Source organism: Brassica napus, chromosome C3 (assembly GCF_020379485.1).
Source record: "Brassica napus cultivar Da-Ae chromosome C3, Da-Ae, whole genome shotgun sequence".
Classification (NCBI taxonomy): Eukaryota; Viridiplantae; Streptophyta; class Magnoliopsida; order Brassicales; family Brassicaceae; genus Brassica; species Brassica napus.
Genome location: NC_063446.1, coordinates 56,200,743 through 56,220,589, shown reverse-complemented (window position 1 = coordinate 56,220,589; position 19,847 = coordinate 56,200,743). Strand labels below are relative to the sequence as shown.

The following is a 19,847-nucleotide window of genomic DNA, read 5'->3' as shown; positions in this document are numbered from 1 at the left end:
AATGAGTACTTCTCTCTTAATAATATAGATGGAAAAAATAAGACCAAATTTTTTTTGCTATCACCGATTGGTTTTAGATTGCATTGGATCACCCCTTATCGCAGAAGCCCTCACTATGAGATCAGCCCTCTGCATGGCGTTAACCCTTGAGCTCCACTCGCTCTGGGTTTCCTCCGACAATTGAACGTTCGTTCGAGTCATTTCCAACAATCATCACTCAAAAGAAATCATCGGCATAGTCCACGACGTACGATCAATCTCCTCTGAATTTGCTTCTCTTTCTTTCTCCTTTGTTCCTCGATCAGAAAACGCTAAAGCCGATAGATTAGCTAAGGCTGCCCTCCAAGCCCATCTTTCTCTGTATTAAACTCCAGTTTGGGCTATCATTTTGGGCCCAATCCTATTCTAGTTTTTTAATATAATTCTGTGACAAAAAAAAATAAAGATTGGAAACCATATAGCTTGATCCATCGTGGATGTTTGGTCTTTTATAAAGGGACCCTAATAAACATGGTGTAATCATCTCCTCTTCTGTTTCCATCTCCTTGGTGGTCATATTCTCCTTTTGTCTTGTCTCCTACTTCGATTTGCTCAGAACGGTAAGCATCCATCAATCTATTTTCCATCTTTATTCTTCTCCTTCTTCGTTTGTTTCAGACTTGTACCAATCAAATCTACTTGAATTTATTTCAGTGTTCAGAGTTGATTTCGTTTAGTTCTGATTCATGAAAGTTTTCGATTTTTGTGCTTTGAGATTGGTAATGGTAACTGATATGGATGAATATTAGGTTAATCTGGATTGTGCGTCTAGTATTCATTTCAATTCTGCTAGATCGAGGCAATCTAGCCAAATATTAGGTTAGGGATTTCATTCTTCTTTGGTGGGATCAAGCTGATTTATGAATTTTGTTGTTCAATGTGTTCTGATTGTGTTTGCATGATTTGAAGAACAGAAGATGGAAACCATTCCGAGAGTGATATTCAGCCAACCCATTGGTTACAAGATTGAAGAGTTGCGCAAGGGTAATCCTGAAGGGAAGAAAGCGTTTTCTGGAGCACGGGTTAGTATCCTCTACACTGGGAGTCTTCAGGAGACAGGGACTATCTTTGCTGACTTCACAGGAACACCTGTCGAGCTGATTCTCGGTTAGTATTGTTTACACTTGTATGCAATAATTATTTGATTGAGAACTTCAACAACTAAGTACTTACTTGGTGATACAGGTTCTGGAGAAATTCTTCATGCAGTCGAAGTTGGTGTTGCTGGAATTGTTGGTGTTGCAGACATGCTTGTTGGTGACAGAAGAAAGATCACTGTTCCTCCACGTATGGGGTATGTGTTTCTTGACTCCTCTTTTTACTGGTTGATCATTTTGGACATAATGTTGTTTGATTCACAGGTATGACAAGCGCGGTTACGGTGAACTGGTTCCTCCAAATGCTTGTCTGATTTTTGAAGTGGAACTGGTCGATGCTTGGTAAGAAAAACAAAAACTGCTCCATTTAGATTGAGTCTATTGAAAATGATACTCACATTTGATACTATCACTACTGTGTAGGGATGAAATCCCCTTGTGGGAACCCATTGATACAGCGCCAAGACCCAAGAATGGGTTCACCTTTGAAGTGTTGGTTAACGGTTTACCGGACAGCAAGATTGCTGTTTCAGGACGACAGGTTCGTATTCGCTACACTGGAAGTCTTCTGAAGACTGGGGAGGTTTTTGATAACAAATTCAGCATAAAGCCAAGAAAGTACCTTGTAGGTTAGTGTTTTAACTAGACGCAATAAACATTCTATGACATGGTACGTGATGCTTTTGCTGTTTGTTGCAATGTATGCAGGTTCTCGTACAATGTGTATGGGATTCAGTTTTGGCATTCATGGTATGAATAATTTCGTTTTGCTTACACATCATTTTGTTTTGATCTCAATTCAATTTTTTTTTTCTGAATACAATAGGGATGCATGTTGGTGAGAAAAGGACGATCACGGTTCCTCCCATATACGGGTAAAATAATCGCAAATCAGACCCGTTGTTTACTCTCTTAATGGTAATCCTAATCTTGTCTGATTCAGGTATGGCCACTTGGGTAAGGCTACAGTCATTCCTCCTCATGCTTGGCTTGTTTATAAAGTGGAACTTGTTGATGCTGAATCGGTTGGTGATGTTAACTTTTAGGTAAAAAAACTGATTTTATTTGAATCTATGTACCAAGCTTTATTTTATTTGTCTTTTGTCACAAGTTGTCTTGTTTTGTGTGCTTTTCAGATTGCGTCCGGACTAAACTCTTTCTCCTTTGTTGAATCAACGATGTGGCCAGTGTGGACAAACTTCTTTGCCATTTCGCTCTTTTAGTTTTTCACAAATGATGTGTTGCTTTGCATAATACATTTTTCTCTAGTACAATAAGACAATCTTTTCTCTAACAAAAAAAATAACAAAAGACATGGCAGTTTCTTAAAATCCTTGCACGTAACTTTACTGACTTAACCCGTTGGAGAAGTCACTACTGACATGCCCTATCCGACAAGTGTACGTAAGCAAGGATCCTTGTGACCTAATTAATGGTGGAACTACTTCGTCTACAAACGCCAATCCTCTGAGAATTCACAGAAAGAACTGCATGAGTGCTAATAGCAAGCGCAAGGCAGGTGAATCTTCCTCCCATGATATATTTCTTCTTAGTCTATGTTTCTTGTGAAGCACGTAATTCTGTCCTTGAAAACTTTGTTCTAGCATATTTCTGTCTAACGTTTTTCTCCAAGACACCGATCTTGGAACGAGCTTTGGTCGCAGATCCGGAGCCCGTCTTTGTCTTATCCTTGGACACGACCCAACTTAATATCACATTCAGATATGTCCTCACTATAAACTACTGCTGCATCATCAGCTATTCTAACTTATAGTGCAAGTCGTGTGTTTAGGTCCAAGTTCGTTAGTTGGTTTAGTTGCTCCATTTTAGGATCTATAGCTTCCTGTGCAGATCATTTGACTTTGATGAAATGAAGTATCGAAAATGTGCCATATGCCACTGATGGTATCTCTTTATCTATATTATTAAAAAAGAAGTACACATTTGAAAATATTCTTACTTCATTAATTAAACTCTTTATTTTTTTCTTTGTCTTTTTCAGTTGCATTTATGAAATATCTTAAAACGAATAAAACTGCATAATTTATTACTTGTCTTTTCAGTTACATTAATGAAATATGTTTAAATGAATTTAAACTTTCTATTTTATTGTTTGTCTTTTTCAGTTACCTTAATGAAATATCCTTAAATAAATTTGGACATAATGTCATTTAATCAACAAAAAAAACTCATGAGTTATCCTTACGTGCATAATTTTAATAATGGAGATTTTTAAAAATGTGCATCATTAAAATGTTACCTAAAACATACAGCACTAATATATAACATGCATCAATAAAACTAGAATTTGACTCACACAATTGTACAGATATTATTTTCAGTTGATTAAATTAAAAAATATTTATTTATTCAAAAAATATTTAAGAATGGCTATGTTTTTAAAAATTATATGGTATTATTTGCTCATAACTCATTTGTCATTTGCTAAATTGTTAGAAATAAAATTGTAGCATAATATAACTCAGTTGTCATTTGCTAAATTTATAGTTTTTATTTATATTTTTTATTATTTAATTATAATATTTTCATATTATATTTGAAAGAGAAATGAATTTTCTTTCAAACAATATTTTTGTAAATGTATTTTTTTAAAAATAATCAATTTAAATTGTTATTATCATTGAATATAATTATTTTTGACATAATTTGAGTTTTCGTTTACATCAAAACTTATCATATTTTAGGATAATTTTAATTTAAAATGTAATTTTCATATTTTCAAACAAATTCTAAAAATATTTTTTAAATATTTTGTTATAATTTTTTAAAAAATATTGTGTTGCATTTCAAATAAAAAGATAAAGATATTAAAAATATTTTAATTAAAATATGTAAAATTTAATATAGTTTTAAGGAAATGGTCAAAATAAAAAAAAATTACACATAAAAAAATCAAGATTTTTGTTAACTGGGTGGATCATTATTTATATGATATCACAAACGAAAGAAAAATTTATGTTTTTACAATTATCTAATTAACTATGTATACTCATTTTTTTATATTTTTTATATGATATCACACATTCGTAAAAAAAATAGATAGTTTAAGATGCAAAAAAAATATTTACTTAATGAATATAATATGAATGAATTTTACAAATACATCATTTAATAAAATAAATAATTAAAAAGTGAAAATTCATATATGCGCTGGCGCGCGGATCAGAATCTAGTTTTTATTAAACCGATTACATTCTTTTGATTCTAAATAATTTCATATTATTTAAGAATTCAATTTGTAGTGAAAAATCAACTATTGAATTATAGGTCAAAGGTAAAAGATAAACACCAAGCTTCAAAACCATGCTAAGAAGTAAGAACTAGTAAATAAGAGGCAGATTATCAAACGTTCAAACACATGGGACAGTAAAAAAAGAAAGAAAAGGTTCACCTATTTTTGTTTTATAAGTTTGCATCGATGAAATCAGAATTGCCTGTTACCTAAGTTAACAGAGTAGACATAAAAGATGATGATTATATAACATATATTCAGACCATATCCATGCCTCGCCAAACAAAACCACTTTATAACTGAAAGAAGAACACACTCTTTCTTCATTTAGTAAGAGTTTTGCCAGAGCTGCTGGGTTTGATCTGAGGGCTGCTGACCAACCTGAGCCCCCGCACCATCTCTAGGGTTTTGCTGCTGGCGCTCGAGCGACATTTCTGTTTGGAACTGATAGAAATTAGAGTAGCCATAAGATCCATAACGCTGCTGTTGTTGTTGCTGAGCTTGACGATACCCTACTGCTGCTGCTTGCTGAGTCTGTTGTAGTTGCTGTTGTTGTTGTGCTTGGAGGTTGTAGTATGTGTTAGCCGGGACACCTGACATGGTCCGAGAGCCATGACCGTGATGCCACATCGCCGAGTTTTCGTTCTATATATTAAGCAGGAGAAAACAAAATGTCATCAAGTGGTTCTTGTCTGAAACCAAGAGAAAGTGGTAAGAAAGTGACCATAAAGAGACAATTGTTACCTGCTGCTGCTGATGTTGAAGTGCCAACAGATGATTACTCTCTTTGTATTGAGAACTCAGAACATCATCATAACCGGTAGGAGCAGACTGTTGGCTAAGAGGGAAGTTTCCAGCGGATCCAACATTAGTGGAGTTCTCAAATCCGTAAGCGGACGCAGGCGCTGTTGCAGACTGAGGCAAACTACTGGGAGAGAGATTGGTTTTATACTGCGGAAGCAACGCAGCTAGTTGCTGGTGATATGAGCTGTTACCCGCGTATGTTTGCTGGAAAGCGGATGGCATGTATGGATAGTTCTGAGGCATAAGAGGATAACTAATCATGTTTGCAAAGTGTGATAGCGGCATTGTGAGCCGAGAGTAAGGATGCATTTGAGGAAGCTGTTGAGGAAGTGCTGGTCCAGTGGCGATATTAGCACCTTGTAAGTTTTGCTGCATTGGCTGCGTCCCCGGGATCCCACTGCCTCGGAGCGCCTACAAACGTAAGAAAATATATAATCAAAACCAAACAAATTTCTCTTGTTGTAAAGATTTGGATAAGAATAGATCACTCAAGATTAAGTTTTGAGCCAAACAACAGGGTTGAGCAAAGCCAAATCTAGAGGGTAAATTTCCCAAAATAAAGAAACTACTGCCTTCAGTCTCAGACAAACATAACATTATTCATTTGACAATTAAGAGGACATCACTACCTCCTACTCGAGAAAAGCTAAGTAGAAACAAAAGACATCTCGTGTTTCTTATAAGGCAAAGAGTTTATTTACCTCTGGCATGGAAATGCTCTGGCCACCAAGTGAAGGATTCTCGCTATTTCTTGACTGCACAGATTGAGCAAAGGCGGAATACTGTAAATCAAGCTCCCTCGCGTTTTGTGCTGTTTGTGCCAATAAACTGTTGGGATCTGAGTGTGGATATCCCTGCTGATTCAAAACTCACAAAACAAGTACCAATGTTAGCAAATCCCATTTGAGAATTTCATGGGCATTACTAGCCGCGCATCACTTACAATATGAACAGTCAGAATGCAAGATTCAGAAAGCAAAACGAGATTCGCTTAAAAGCTATAATAAATAATGCACATGTAGCTTACCATCAACATTTGATAACGAAGCAAGATTCTGCATCTGATTCTGAGCATTAGTCTGTGACGCATCATATGCAGTATTCAGTTGCTGCTGCTTAGCATACTCTGGTTCGGAGTGTGCATATGTGTACTGGTTCTCTTGAACAGTCTCAGGGTTTTCTTGCTTCAGAACCTCTCGCCTAGATTCCAAAGAATCGTCATAATTTCCAGCTGCAGGTGCGTGGCCCATGTACATAATTTTTTTTGTACATGTTCCCTGGAAGTTCACAGAATCTGAACAACAAACGCACTCGTCGTTGTTATCGATGTACAATCTCGATCTCCTCGATTGGCTCTCTGACGTCCTCGCTGAGGCTGAGATCGTTGACGGGGAAGACGTCGAGGAGAGTCGAGATCTCTTGGTTGAGATCGTGGATTGAGTTTGGAGGATTAGCCATAGCTTGCTGGAATGACCGCAGTAGTCGAGGAGGAGGTAGAGCTCCTTGAGGCACAGCAACGCAGTCGAGGATGATGAGGAAGGGGTCGAGCCCCAGCCCGATTCCGTTAGGGATTCGAATAACACGAGGAAGATCTCGATCTTGCGAATCAGGGAACGAGCGTTTCTTCCTTGAAAGGAGAATCGTGTGTTGCCGAAGGAAGAGACGATCTCTGTGGACATTGCGGCTATGGTTTGAACGAGAGCGAGGCCGGTGAGGTCAACGGGGGATAGAAAGGCTTCTAGCGACGGCGAGAGATGAGAATATCGCTGCCGTAGCCATAGATTCCGGCGGCGGTTTTCGGGTTGATTCCGTCTCTCAGATCAAAGATTTGTGTATATATACGAAGAAGCAGAAGAAGAATCTAACTGACAACTATAGATTCGAAGAGAGAAAGAATAAAAGTCAGAGAGAGAGAGAATAAAAGTCCGTTTCAAACTATATTTAAAGCATTCATTAACCATTAGTTAAAACCAGATCAAATCGGTTCAGTTTAAAAATGGGAACCATTTACCACATTTTAAAATAATTAAACAACTATAAACTTGTAAACGTATCCACCAAGTATTAAAAGGTAAATATGAGCCTCATTTAGACTATCCACAAGAGATAGTAAAATCAACCAATCAGATTATAAGCTTTTGCCACGTAAGCAGCAAATTGATTATGTTGGGCTTTGCGTTTTTTTTTTTTGCCGTGTTATACGATTGGGCCATAAAGCCCATCAACTTTGAGAGACAGATATCTGAAACCTCGCCGACCCGACCTCTCCTTTCTCATTTCTTCAAACCCTAATTTTCTAGATCGCTACCTCTCCATCTTCTCCTCTTTAATGATACCTTTAATAACTCAAACGTTTCAAAACCTCTACCACTGTCGTTGCTATACATATTGGATCGTCAAGTCAGGAATGGAACATCTCAAATCTCATTTCCTCAACTGCTGTTTCTTCTCAATCAGCCGTTCTTCATGCCACCTTCGACGATCTCCGCCTTGGTTGGTCTTGGCCGCCTCCTCCGCCTCACCCTCATTCCGACTTTTTCCTCAACTGTTGTGTCTTAATGTATTTTTTTGAAGTACAAACAATCATGGCATATTTTATGACCCAATTTTGTTGATTGACTGATATAGAGGTTGAAGCTTCTCTCCAGTGAGGAGAAGGACCCACACTCTGTCACCACCAAGCGGTTATGGGAGGAGGAATCAAAGTCAAGCCCAAAATGAAGTAGATATTGAGGTCGTAGAAGGAACTTCCTGGCAAGCGTTTTGATTTGCAATCTACGGCATGATTGCAGGTTTATATTTGACGTATATTTAATTCCCTTCAGCCATTTTCTCTAAGCATAGTGAAGCATGAGGTTCTTTTATATAGAAACAATTTTAGATAATTAATGTATGTCCCAGACTCCTCTCGATATGTTTGGTCAGATGAGTGTTTGCTTTATGATAAATTTAAGGGAAAGATATGAGATGAATTTTTTTTGGTCATCTAAATTGTTAAAGTTTGAACGGGTGATTTAACCACAGCTCCAAAAATGAAGCAAGGCCGAATAACAACATATGCACAGAAACAAGATTTAAGCTTTTATGAAATTGCAGTTCCTTTGTGTAGGTGACTACAACTCCAATATGTTTTCATTTTTTCTGGCATTTGGAAAATTATGTTTCTCCTTATTTAAGTAGGTCATTTAAGTAGCTCAGTCATAGACATTTAAATAACAGTTTTTCACTAAATTTATAAGGTATATACATTTGTTTCTTTGTGCATGATATAGCTAAATGACCACATTGAGAATGACCACAAAAGTAGAGTATTAAAAACAAACAAATGGTGAGACTAGCACCATACCAATCACAGTCTATTCTCCTATAGAAAAGCCTTCAATTGCCTACCAATAACAGCTACGTTATCTCCCTTCTTTATTAAACTTTTTAACACTAACTTTATTATTGCATAAAGAAAAATCACAAACCCAACACAATCAAAACACCAATAACTTAAATCTTAAAATAAGCAACTTACAAATTAAAATCGACCAGTTCTCCTTTTTTGCTAACCATTCAAATAAAACCAGAAAACAAATATCTCATACCAATCAGCTCAACTCAAACTCAACGGTTAATCAACAATTTAAGTCTACAGCAACACAAATCCACGCTTGATTTAACAAAGCCAATGCCTTCAGATAGTTTGTTTCAACAGGTTATACGTTTATTTTTATTTTGACATCAGGTATTGATATTATTTATTGCTCAACAAGATTCCATAATATTCTTCCTTAATACTACACTAAGTAGAATCCGTAACCACTTCTGATCAATAATACTCTATCCGTTTCAAAATATATGTTCTAGAAAAATATTTTCTTTCAAAAAGATATACTTTTATACTTCCAATGTATTATTTTGTCTACTAATAATGAAAATAGTGAATTTAAAAAGTATTAGTTGTATTTTTAAAGTCTCATTGGTTTAGAAATATATGAGATATAAAGTTACAAAAACTATGCATTAATAACAAAGTTTTAAAATGTTTAATAGTAATAATAATTTCTGACAAAAACATATAGTAATAATAATATTTCATATAATTTTCAGTGTATTTAACACATACCCCAGTTTTAAAAGTTGTTTAATTTAAAGAAATGAGTATTTAAATTAGCTTTACTTATTATAATTCTAAAAAATAAATTATAATAGTAAGAAAATATATTATGAAAGAGTAAATTACATATAAATAAAAACATATAATAGATTAAATTACATATAAAAACATATAGTAATAATAATTGCTGACCTATAATATAGTAATAATAAATGCTGACAAAAAATATAGTAATAATAATATTTCATAGAATTTTCAGTGTATTTAACACATACACCATTTTTAAAAGTTGTTTAATTTAAATCAGTGAGTATTTAAATTAGCTTTACTTATTATAATTATGAAAAATAAATTCTAATCGTATGAAAATGTATTATAAAAGACTAAATTACATATAAAAACATAAATATGATATAAATAAAACATAACAAAGAAACATGTGATTTGGAGATTAATAATATATTTTCTTATTAACCTAAATATGTAAGAAAATATATTTTGGATAATAACTACGAGTTAACAAATTCTTTATTCATTTCACATTTGTTCACCATCTCATACATAGTTTAGATAGTAAAAATATTGTAAGTTTTACTCATTTCTGATTCAATTTACTCTTTATATTTTTATAACATATCAGTTATATATTGTATATAGATATTAAATACAACATTATTTGAATAAATCCGGGTAGCCCGGACAAAATCTCTAGTAAACAATAATATATGTTTATAAACAAGCATAAACATGCAAGTAATTATTTTTTTTGCTCATCATCTGAACAAACCGATTCAATGTAACTTTGGGAATAATTTAACTAGTCGTGGACATTCGGTTTCTCAGTTATGGTTCCAGTTTAGTTCTTCGTTTTTTTTTCCAGTTTTTTAGTTCTAAAGATTTATGCTTCGTTCAGGTATTTAGAAAATTTGGTTCAATGTATTTTTTTTAGTATATGATTCAGTTTAGGCAATAAAGTTAGGAACCGACTAATATCAAAAATAATTCCAAATCCCATTTAGTTACGGCTTGGTTCTTTTTTTTTGTTAATTCAGGTGATAAAGTCAGAAAATCATATTTTTAAATTAAATATCAGATTTTTTTGAGTTTTCAAAAATAAACTTTGGATAGCTTAGACAATTTTAAAATTTTCAGATAAAATTTGTTCTGGTAATTTATTCTTTTGGTACTTTCTGTTTATAAATAGTATTTTTAAATTATTTTAAATATTTTAAAGGGCAAATCTCCAAAATAGCACGTTTCAAAGTTTATATCACAAAAATAGCACTCAAAAACTAAAATGACCAAAATAGCATTTTATCTTTTGAAAATTTTAATTTTTTTATTTTTCAAAATTTGAAATCTTATCCCCAAAACCTCGTTTCTCAACCCTAAACCCTAAACCCTAAACCCTAAACCCTAAACTCTAAACCCTAAACCCTAAACCCTAAACTCTAAACCCTAAACCCTAAACTCTAAACCCTAAACCCTAAACCCTAAACCCTAAACTCTAAACTCTAAACCCTAAACCCTAAACTCTAAACCCTAAACTCTAAACCCTAAACCCTAAACTCTAAACCCTAAACCCTAAACCCTAAATCCTAAACCCCACCCTTTAACTCTAAACCCTAAGTTTGACTTTTGATAAAACATTAAGTGCTATTTTTGTGACTTTTGACCTTGAGTGCTAGTTTGGGAACAAAAACTTGATTTAGTGCTATTTTTGTCTTTTTCTCTATTTTAAAACTAAATGTAGTTAGTATTTATAAATATATAAATTACACTATAGAAATTTAGGTACCTATTTTATTCTTGGTTAGGTTTCGGTTCATTGATTATAAAAATTTAAGATCCATTCGAGTAATTGCTAGGATCCAAATCTGAACCAAACTTCTTTTTCGTTCAATTCAGTTTAGTTCCAGATAAATATATCTAAACATATTCTTATTGTACAGAAGACAGTTTATATTATATACCCAAATAACAACTTCAAAAATTTTGGTCTCATATTTTAAATTAAAAATAAATGAGATACATACATCAATTTAGATTTTCCATAACAACTTCAACATTTTAATCCTATTACATAAAACAATAAAATATTCCATTAAAATATTGATTATCAAATTAAAAAAAAAAATCACTATTTTAAAAACTATAAGATCCTCATAACATAACAACACTAAACATATAACAGTACTATGTTGGAAACAATCATATAATTTTTTTTTGAATATAATGTTAAGAATGTTTGCTACTAATAACGTAAAAACAAGATTTCAACGTTTATAAAATTGAAATTAAACATTCACGCGGTTGCACGGATCAATCGAGATCTTGTAATTCTCTTATTATTGAAAAAAAGATTAGTATTTCATTTTCTCCAGTCTCTAAAGTCTAAACTAATATTCTTGACTTTATTCGCATGAAAAAAAACTTTCCAACGCTATTCGAAGCATTTTCAATGGCTTATAAACAAAGAAATTAATAACATTGCAATTTATACGATTCTACCACTAAGCATATTACACATGGCAGCCTACGCGTCACGAATCCTTTCACACACGTTTACTTTTCACTAGGGATCTTCAACCCCGCGCAAGCGCAGAGAGCTTTTGCTTTTTGTTTCGATTTGGTTAGTCAGCATTATCCATCTCCTTTTTTAAATCGATTTTTATCATTTATTTATAAAAATTAGTCTATCAAACATGTTGGTTTTGCATAAAACGAAAGTGATATAACGAAAGACCCCAAGCTCGAAGACGCATTCATCTGCCATGACCATTGGTTTTGCATATAACAAAGTGAACGTGTGAAGGGTAAAATTTGATAGTCTCTTCGTGTCACCGCACCACCTATTTAAATTCTATGTTCATGCATTTCTTGATTCTCTGAGAGGTTTGGGACGAAGCGTCTTCATAGTGAAAAGAAATTTGGTATCTTCTTCTGAAGATTCCATTTCCAACGCTCTCCCACTTTTTAAACATTTCTCTATTGTGATCATTGATGGTGTTTGAGTGTTTTGTTCACCATTTTCATTCTTCTTCTAAGTTTTATACTCTTTTTGCTCTCCTTTCTCTGCATGACTTAATACATCCGCTAAATATTGAAATAAAAATATTTCAAACATTTGTTTATATAAAATAAAATATTTTTCATTTAAAATTTTGCTTCCGTTGTTCTGAATTTAGTACATAATTGCTAGGATGCTGAAGTAAGGGACTGACAACGTCATAGGCAAGACCATAGACTGAATCTTTTGCCAGCTTACAATCATGCACAATATATAAGTGAATTTTAGAAAACATGTTACCTACTATCAATAAGAAAGTTGACAATCAGTACATGTTGTAAATATCACCGCGAAATCCGAATCTATATTATAATATGAGACTTTCGTTTACCCATGAAAGGAAAGAGCTATGCTACGCCTCCAACAACAGTTGTTCCACCCGTTTCAGCTACTCTGCCACCAGCATCTCTGACTACACCTCCACCAGCAGTTACACCAACCGTCTCACCACCACCAGCTCCAAAGGTTGCACCAGTTATCAGCCCAGTAGCTCCGCCTCCACAACCACCACAAAGCCCGCGTGTGCCAGCTCCAACCGTCTCACCACCGCTTGCACCAGCCTCTCCCCAACCGGCATCACCACCACCAGCAACTTCTCCACCACCAGCTTCACCGCCTCTAGCGCTTACACCAATAACTCTACCACCAGCACCAGCTCCTGCCAAGCACAAGAAAAAGCACAAACACAAGAGGCATCACCATGCCCCAGCTCCAGCACCAACTCCTCCAAGCCCTCCATCTCCTCCAGTTCTAACAGATTCCCAGGACATGTCTCCAGCACCATCACCATTTCAGAACGCGGTAACACTCTCTTACTAAACTACAATCTTTAAAAAGAAACGCACTCTCACCAAACTGAATTATATAACAATCTTTAATTTCTGGTTTTACAGAACGGAAGAAATGCCTTGAACCAGCTAGAAGGAAGAGTAGCAATGTGGCTCAGCACCGTACTGGGAACTCTCCTCCTGATGGCTATCACAGCCTAAAGTCTCTAGCTTTCTTCTCACTATATCACCTATGTATCAACTCCAAAAGCTACATTTTTCCCCATTGTATACCAAACACATTTGATTAAAAAATAATACATTTTTTCTTCTCTATTCTTTGCAGAAAATAAAATCATATCAAATTTGATCAGTACTTGAATCCTTGGAGGTTTCTTTGCGGAAGTCATACTCAACAATGACCAAGATTTTCAACCAGCTTATGATGCTTAAGACATCCACCACACTGCCAAAACAAATTAAAAAAAATTCTTTTAAAGACTATCATATAACATGTCTCTTCAGGACAATTAAGCAGACCAAAGACTTGTGTACCTGGACAAAGACAAGGCCACGTTCATAAGCCAAACGGTTGATAAGCCGTTTAGTTCTTCTCTCTCCGCATGAGTTGCAACTGAACTCCACTTGCAAACTTCTTCTTCTTGGTAGTTAAATATATACAGAAGCAACCTGTCCTGCATGAAATTAACCAAAAAAAAAGTCATCAGCGAGAGAAAGAGAGAAAGACAAAAAACACCAACATCAAAGAGCAAACTACTCATTGAGTTAACCTCTGAGGATTCCTTTGATTCTTCTTCTTCTGGATCAGTGAGAGACCCTAAAACAGAAAACAACTGATTCCTTTGCTCGCATGGTCCCTCTTCTATCACATGAACAGTTCTTGACCTGGAGAAACAAGAAAAGTATGAGACTTTTGTTGACCCATGAAAGGAAAGAGCTAAGCTTTGAGACCTTTGTTGAAGAGCCGATGTAGGAAAGAGCTAAGCTCTGATTATCATCTTCTACGTGAGACAATAAAAAGATGATAATCAGAAACAATTAAATATAAAAAGAGTCAAATTAACAGATTCAAAAAAGAGTCTCTTCTGTTCGAGGAATGGGAAATAAAAGGCTTGAGAAAGCCATGGAGATGTGGTTTTCTTCCAGCTTGCGACAGCCATGGAGTTTCAGCATTAAAATTTCTCAAATTTTTTTTCCTATACACGCTTCATTTTTTCTTTATTTTCACGACGAGACTTTGATAGTACTCAAAACAGAGTCACATATCTTGTAAATCAGGTTTCGTCTTGAATTAATTTAACATTTATTCAAAAAGATAAAAGAGATAGCCAAATAATTGTTTAGATAATCGCTTAAATATTTACCATGGAAGATTTAAGGAGATGAAGAATTAACCAAACTTCTCAACATCAAAGACATTTCAAAAAAAACAAACAATAGTGAAAATCAACTCAGTCTTTTGATTAACAAACATCATTCAGAAAAATAAATCTCAATTGACAAATCTAGAGTGAATCCATAAAAATCCAGAGATCAAGTAACTAAATTCAAGCACTCATGTGTATATCAGCACGGATATTTTACGTAACAGAAGCATGAACTCATTAAATCGACAAAGAGGAACCATATCTCATGATTACCTCTGGAAGAACCTTGCTCTTCCATCAATTGTTGACACTACTCTGCAGGGAAGATACTCGATCGACTTCTATTTTTTCGAGACAATAAATTATTGGAGTTCGTAAGAAAACTGAACTCTAGTGGAAGAGGAAGCGCCCTCAAACGAAGGATCTTGAAGGAGACGGCAACCCTAATCAGCCAAAGGTGATGCATAGGAGGACGGTAGCGGGCCGGATCAAACCCATAACGCGACAATCTGATAATTTGACATTTAAAAAAAATAATAGAAGTGGGTCCCACATGCTTGCGATAGCTTAAAGAGTCTCGAAACTGTATCATTATAATATAGATTTGTTTGGTTTCTTTCTTCTCGTGTTATCCATCTTCTGGTCTATATGGCAGCTTTGCTTGTGTATAACATTTTTAATTAAAATTCAAAGGAAACAGAGCAAAAAAACCCACGAAGAAACTAATTCAAAGGTATGAACATTATTGCTCTGTTTCCTCTGAGAAACGAAAGTTTGTATTTTTCCCAAATATACATACATAGGCTTTATTTTAATTTCGACTTTCGAGGTTGTGAATCGGTGAACATCAGATATTTATCTCTCTCTCATCCTTTTGTGGTGATAGGATCAAGAAACCGCTTCACTTTTAAAAAAAGATGGTGATGGTAGTAGGAGAAACATCCATGGAGCTTGACCAGTGTTTTCAGATGAATATGGAAGGAGTCTCGCTCAAAGAGTGGAAAGATATCCCTGTTGAGCTTCTCATGAGGATCCTCCCTGTAACCCCCTTGTTGATGATCGGAATGTCATTGCTGCTTCTGGTGTTTGCTCTGGCTGGAGAGATGCCATCTCTCTTGGTCTCACTCGTCTCCGTCTCTCTTGGTTTCTCTCTCTTTCTCTAAAGCACAATCATTTGTTCTCTGTGTTGGTGTGTTAAGATACAATCTCATCTGTTCTGTGTTTGGTTTCATCTCGTGGGTTATGTTGATTTATTGTCTGGTTTGTGTAAAGTTCGGATCTTTCGTCGTTGCATTTGTCTAAGATGACAACTCTTGAGTCTTTGAAGTTTGAACCTTTAGAAGCTTTGTTAAGGCACAATCATCTGGTCTCTGTGTTTGGTTTCATCTTGTGGTTTAGTGGGTTATGTTGATCTATTTTCTGGTATGTGTAAAGTTTAGATCTTTAGTTGATGATAGTTTCATAAACTCTTGAGTCTTTCAACCTTTAGAAGCTTTGTTCGTATCACTTGTAGTGTATTCAGATTGGTCTTTGTTTAACATACTCTCTGATTAGTTTTCTTCTTTTGTTTTGTCAAGTGCAACAACAACATGAACAGCTTGGTTCTTTCTCTTGCACCCAAGTTTGTAAAGCTACAGACTTTAATACTGCGCCATGACAAGCCTCAGCTAGAGGACAATGCGGTGGAAGCCATAGCAATTCACTGCCATGAGCTACAAGAGCTTGATCTCAGCAAAAGCTTGAGACTCACTGATCGTTCTCTCTACTCACTTGCTCATGGTTGTCCTAACCTCACTAAACTCAACCTTAGCGGCTGCACTTCGTTCAGCGACAAAGCTATTGCGTATCTGACCAGGTCCTGCAGAAACCTATAAGTTCTGAATCTTTGTGGATGTGTCAATGCTGTTTCTGATTATAGTCCTGTTCGTTTGGTTGCCGCAGGTTTCGGCGTCAGCAGCGGCGGCAGCGTCAATGAGGACAGTTGTTGTTCGTTTCGTAGACGCTGACGCTGCCGCTGACGCTGCCGCATACTATATCGCGACCGCAGATTTTATCGGCGTCAGCCCCAGGACGCGGCGTTCGGACGCGGCGTCAGACGCAGTTTCCTGCGTCAACGAAACGAACAAGAGTTGACGCAGAATGTTGACGCTGCCGCTGCCGCCGGTACCTGCGGCAACCAAACGAACAGCCCTTATACCTTGGAGGTGGATTTTGCCTATCTCTCAACTTGGTGTTTGCTCATTTTTTCATTGAGTGGCTGATTAGAGTGTGTGCAGGCTATTGGGAACAACTGCAATCAGATGCAGTCACTAAACCTGGGACGGTGTGAGAAGATCAGTGATGATGGGGTCTTGAGTTTAGCTTATGGCTGTCCAGATCTGAGGACTCTGGACTTGTGTGGTTGTGTTCTCATTACAGGTAAAACTACTTATTCAAAGAAACTTTCAATATCAAAGCCTCTCTTCTAACTTTCATTAGGGCTATACTACTGCAGAAACATAACAGACAGAGCCATGTACCCGCTAGCTCAGAGCGGGGTGAAGAACAAACCGGGGCAATGGAAATCATCAGTTAAGAAGAGCTGAGGAGTCTCAACATCAGCCAATGCACTGCGCTTACACCTTTGGCGGTTCAAGCGGTTTTCGATACGTTTCCTGCTCTTCACACGTGTTCCGGAAGACATTCGCTTGTGATGAGCGGGTGTTTGAACTTAACGTCTGTGCACTGTGCTTGTATCCTTCAGTGCTCATCGCGTGGTTCCTCTCTGCTCACTGAAAGAGAGGGAATGGGTTAATGTTGTATATAGAAGCATAATATGTTTGAGGAGATTAGATGCCAAACTCTAAAATGGTTCGAGTTGGTTTCTTTATGTTGTCTTGAAGGATATTTTGTATGTGTTGGTGCGATGTTCATCAGGACTGGAAGGACTCTTTGCTACTACTTAATATTACCGAAGGTAGAGTTCCTCTTATTACACAATACATAAAAACGGCTATGCATCACTTGTTCGCTTTTTTTCATATATGAATTTTTAAGTCATGCTAATATAGTTATATGAACAACGGATAAATGACTTAGTCTTGTATGAATTAGTTATTTCTATTTTTTTACGCATAAATTTTTAAATCATACCAAAAATCACATGAATAACTCTATTTTTCATTCATACACAACATGCTTCTTCTGCAAATTTCTTGTGGTCTTACTTTTCCATTTTTAACAAAAATGGAAAATTAATAGATTAAGGATCAAAAAAAGCAAATATGCATTTGGCGGTTATAATACGATTCTTATCCTTACAGATTCTCTCTGAAACCACTCTCATTAATCTTTTGGTCACTGGAGATCTTTAGAGCAGAAGAATGTTTCCTTCATCCGATAACTCTTTCTCATCCCTAACGGGATTCTTGAAGCTCTTCAGATCAATGCTCCACGACTTCGTCCCGGTGCAGCTCCGATCATACTTCTCCGGCTTACTTTCACGGTTCTTCAGTCGGAAATCGAAGTATCCCACGGTCGTTATCGACGAGAAGTTCAGGAACAAAGTCTTCCACGCGGCGGAGATGTACCTCCGCAAAAAGCTCGGTCCAGAGATTTATTTTATAATTCATTCAGTAGCTTTGGTGGTGATGCTTTATTTTTTTTTTACCAAAAAAGAAAAATATCCGTCTAGAGACGGAGCGAGTACGAGCGGGAAAAACACCGAAAGCAGAAGCTTCGATACCTCCAACATTTGTTCCTAGAGAAGCTGAAACATATATAGTCCATAGGCAACAATAGCTGCTAAACCTGAGGAAGATCCACGTGTGCATCTTTCAGGTGCGTAGGGTACTTCTTGTGATCATGCAATGCAACAAGAAGCAAGAAACACATTGACATTTTTTTTTGTAACACAAATTTCATTAATTCAAAACTAAAGCGTTTCAACTATTACAACCGGAGCTAAGCTCCACAGTAAGAAAAACAACAATAACATGAACACGATAAAACAAAGAATAGAAGTGTTCAAAGGAGAGACTAGCTCAAAGTAGAGAGATCCGTAGATAATCTTCACTTGAATCCTTGAAACCACAGCTCGAAAGAGCTTCAAATAGTCTAAACAAACGTTGAAATACCTTAGTGGAAGGGATTTGAAAGGCGGTGGGAACCCGATTGAGGCTAGCGACCCCGTCACACGAAAGAGAACAGCTCTACAACCGTCTATGTTTCCCTGGGAGACTAGGTGAATCTCAAGAGATCCGGATGGCAAAAAGATGGGTAAGCGAGATGGTGAGGCGGTTGAAAAACACTGAAACAAACATAATGGTTGACACGTTCGGAGAAAGTTGTCGGACATAACCATGGTATATATGTCTTATGCGCCTGCAATTTGAACCACCAAAGAGACTTCCCGAACAGACTATGTGAATCTTGAATAAATCGGAAAGCAAGAAAGGCCTGAAATGCCTAGGTTTAGATATAAAGATCCAGTATAACTCACATTATCTTTCTCACGTTTTCCATATACTTGATGATGAGGCCACGTGTGGAGTTTGCCAGGGACGGTTTAGTTCTGGCTGTGGAGGATATGCTTGTATTGACAAGACATGTGATTATGTTCTCCATTCAACATGTGCCACAGATACCAAAGTGTGGGATGGCATAGATGTCGAAGGAGAAGAACTTGAGGAAGCGAAAGATGATGTGGTTTCTTCATTAGAAGAGATGGATGACAACAAGAAAGTAGATCATTTTAGCCATGAACATGGCTTATCGAGAATCCATGTAGATGAAGAATGTTGGCAGCTATGTGAAGCATGTATCCATCCTATTGCCGTGGGTACTTTCTTGGGTTGCAAGGAATGCAGTTTTGCCCTCCACGAAGAATGTGCTCGCCTTCCACTGGAGATGGATCATCCGTTACATCGCCATCGGGTTCCGAATGAACATCAACGAAGGGGTTTTCACCTGTTCTGTCTGCAAACAATATACTTCTGGTTTTATTATGTATCAATGTTGCCAAAAAGATTGTGGGTTTACCGAACCATTCAAGCATAGTACCCACAAATGCCCTCTCTATCTTAGACTAGAAGATAACACAAAGTCTAACTTGTGCTGTGGTTGCCGTGAAGATTCAACTAGTACTGTGGCAACTTGTACCACATGTGAAGACTACTACTTGGATTTCAAATGCTTGAACTTACCTCCTGTGGTTAGATTTAAGTATGATACCCATCCACTGTACCTATAAATTGACACAGAACACTACAAGAAACAACTGCTGGAAAGTGAAAGGCCACCACCATACTCTTGGTGTGACGTTTGTGAGGAAGAAATACACGAAAATT

General features: G+C 36.2%; 3 protein-coding genes and 3 long non-coding RNA genes across 9 annotated transcripts; 4 read left to right on the top strand and 2 right to left on the bottom strand.

The window, feature by feature from the left end:
* The first annotated feature begins 502 nt into the window (after positions 1-502).
* Positions 503-2,467, top strand: LOC106389588 (peptidyl-prolyl cis-trans isomerase FKBP10). Its single transcript, XM_048750872.1, has 10 exons — positions 503-599; positions 789-858; positions 949-1,146; positions 1,225-1,333; positions 1,401-1,478; positions 1,560-1,765; positions 1,845-1,886; positions 1,963-2,011; positions 2,080-2,182; positions 2,273-2,467. Exons 3-9 carry the CDS (start codon positions 957-959, stop codon positions 2,180-2,182), a joined length of 777 nt encoding a protein of 258 aa, XP_048606829.1. The 5' UTR covers positions 503-599; positions 789-858; positions 949-956; the 3' UTR covers positions 2,273-2,467.
* A 1,999-nt stretch (positions 2,468-4,466) lies between these two features.
* LOC106389589 (mastermind-like protein 2) lies at positions 4,467-7,115 on the bottom strand. 3 transcript variants are annotated; one of them, XM_022699903.2, is made up of 4 exons: positions 6,221-7,115; positions 5,895-6,061; positions 5,134-5,604; positions 4,467-5,034 (listed from the first exon to the last, which is right to left on the bottom strand). In XM_022699903.2, the coding sequence occupies exons 1-4, from the start codon at positions 6,870-6,872 to the stop codon at positions 4,717-4,719; spliced, it is 1,608 nt and encodes a 535-aa protein (XP_022555624.1). In that variant the 5' UTR covers positions 6,873-7,115; the 3' UTR covers positions 4,467-4,716. The 3 variants fall into 3 exon arrangements, with proteins under 3 accessions (XP_022555624.1, XP_013685347.1, XP_013685346.1); XM_013829893.3 differs by having other exon boundaries at positions 5,895-6,047; positions 6,221-7,104; XM_013829892.3 differs by having other exon boundaries at positions 5,895-6,050; positions 6,221-6,454.
* A 246-nt stretch (positions 7,116-7,361) lies between these two features.
* Positions 7,362-8,206, top strand: LOC125583615. The gene is made up of 2 exons (XR_007320663.1): positions 7,362-7,686; positions 7,822-8,206. It is a non-coding gene; the product is annotated as an uncharacterized LOC125583615 (long non-coding RNA).
* Positions 8,207-11,900: 3,694 nt separating this feature from the next.
* LOC111206158 (lysine-rich arabinogalactan protein 19-like) lies at positions 11,901-13,590 on the top strand. The gene is made up of 2 exons (XM_048750870.1): positions 11,901-13,166; positions 13,259-13,590. Exons 1-2 carry the CDS (start codon positions 12,699-12,701, stop codon positions 13,352-13,354), a joined length of 564 nt encoding a protein of 187 aa, XP_048606827.1. The 5' UTR covers positions 11,901-12,698; the 3' UTR covers positions 13,355-13,590.
* On the bottom strand, positions 13,467-15,142 carry LOC106386072. The gene is made up of 4 exons (XR_007320662.1): positions 14,105-15,142; positions 13,924-14,038; positions 13,688-13,827; positions 13,467-13,598 (listed from the first exon to the last, which is right to left on the bottom strand). It is a non-coding gene; the product is annotated as an uncharacterized LOC106386072 (long non-coding RNA).
* On the top strand, positions 15,132-18,368 carry LOC106389590. Of its 2 annotated transcripts, XR_007320661.1 has the most exons (7): positions 15,132-15,253; positions 15,407-15,663; positions 16,098-16,375; positions 16,462-16,724; positions 16,797-16,938; positions 17,015-17,476; positions 17,823-18,368. It is a non-coding gene; the product is annotated as an uncharacterized LOC106389590 (long non-coding RNA). The 2 variants fall into 2 exon arrangements; XR_007320660.1 differs by lacking the exon at positions 17,823-18,368 and having other exon boundaries at positions 17,015-17,491.
* Positions 18,369-19,847: the final 1,479 nt, after the last annotated feature.

Excerpts from the sequence above, each read along its gene's own strand:
- LOC106389588 (XM_048750872.1), top strand. The coding sequence starts at position 957 with ATGGAAACCATTCCGAGAGTGATATTCAGCCAACCCATTGGTTACAAG. Across the intron at positions 1,147-1,224 it reads ACCTGTCGAGCTGATTCTCG|GTTCTGGAGAAATTCTTCAT; the intron begins GTTAGTATTGTT and ends TTGGTGATACAG. Across the intron at positions 1,334-1,400 it reads ACTGTTCCTCCACGTATGGG|GTATGACAAGCGCGGTTACG; the intron begins GTATGTGTTTCT and ends TTTGATTCACAG.
- LOC106389589 (XM_022699903.2), bottom strand. The coding sequence starts at position 6,872 with ATGTCCACAGAGATCGTCTCTTCCTTCGGCAACACACGATTCTCCTTT. Across the intron at positions 5,605-5,894 it reads AGAGCATTTCCATGCCAGAG|GCGCTCCGAGGCAGTGGGAT; the intron begins GTAAATAAACTC and ends TTACGTTTGTAG. Across the intron at positions 5,035-5,133 it reads TTCAACATCAGCAGCAGCAG|AACGAAAACTCGGCGATGTG; the intron begins GTAACAATTGTC and ends CTTAATATATAG.
- LOC111206158 (XM_048750870.1), top strand. The coding sequence starts at position 12,699 with ATGAAAGGAAAGAGCTATGCTACGCCTCCAACAACAGTTGTTCCACCC. Across the intron at positions 13,167-13,258 it reads CATCACCATTTCAGAACGCG|AACGGAAGAAATGCCTTGAA; the intron begins GTAACACTCTCT and ends CTGGTTTTACAG.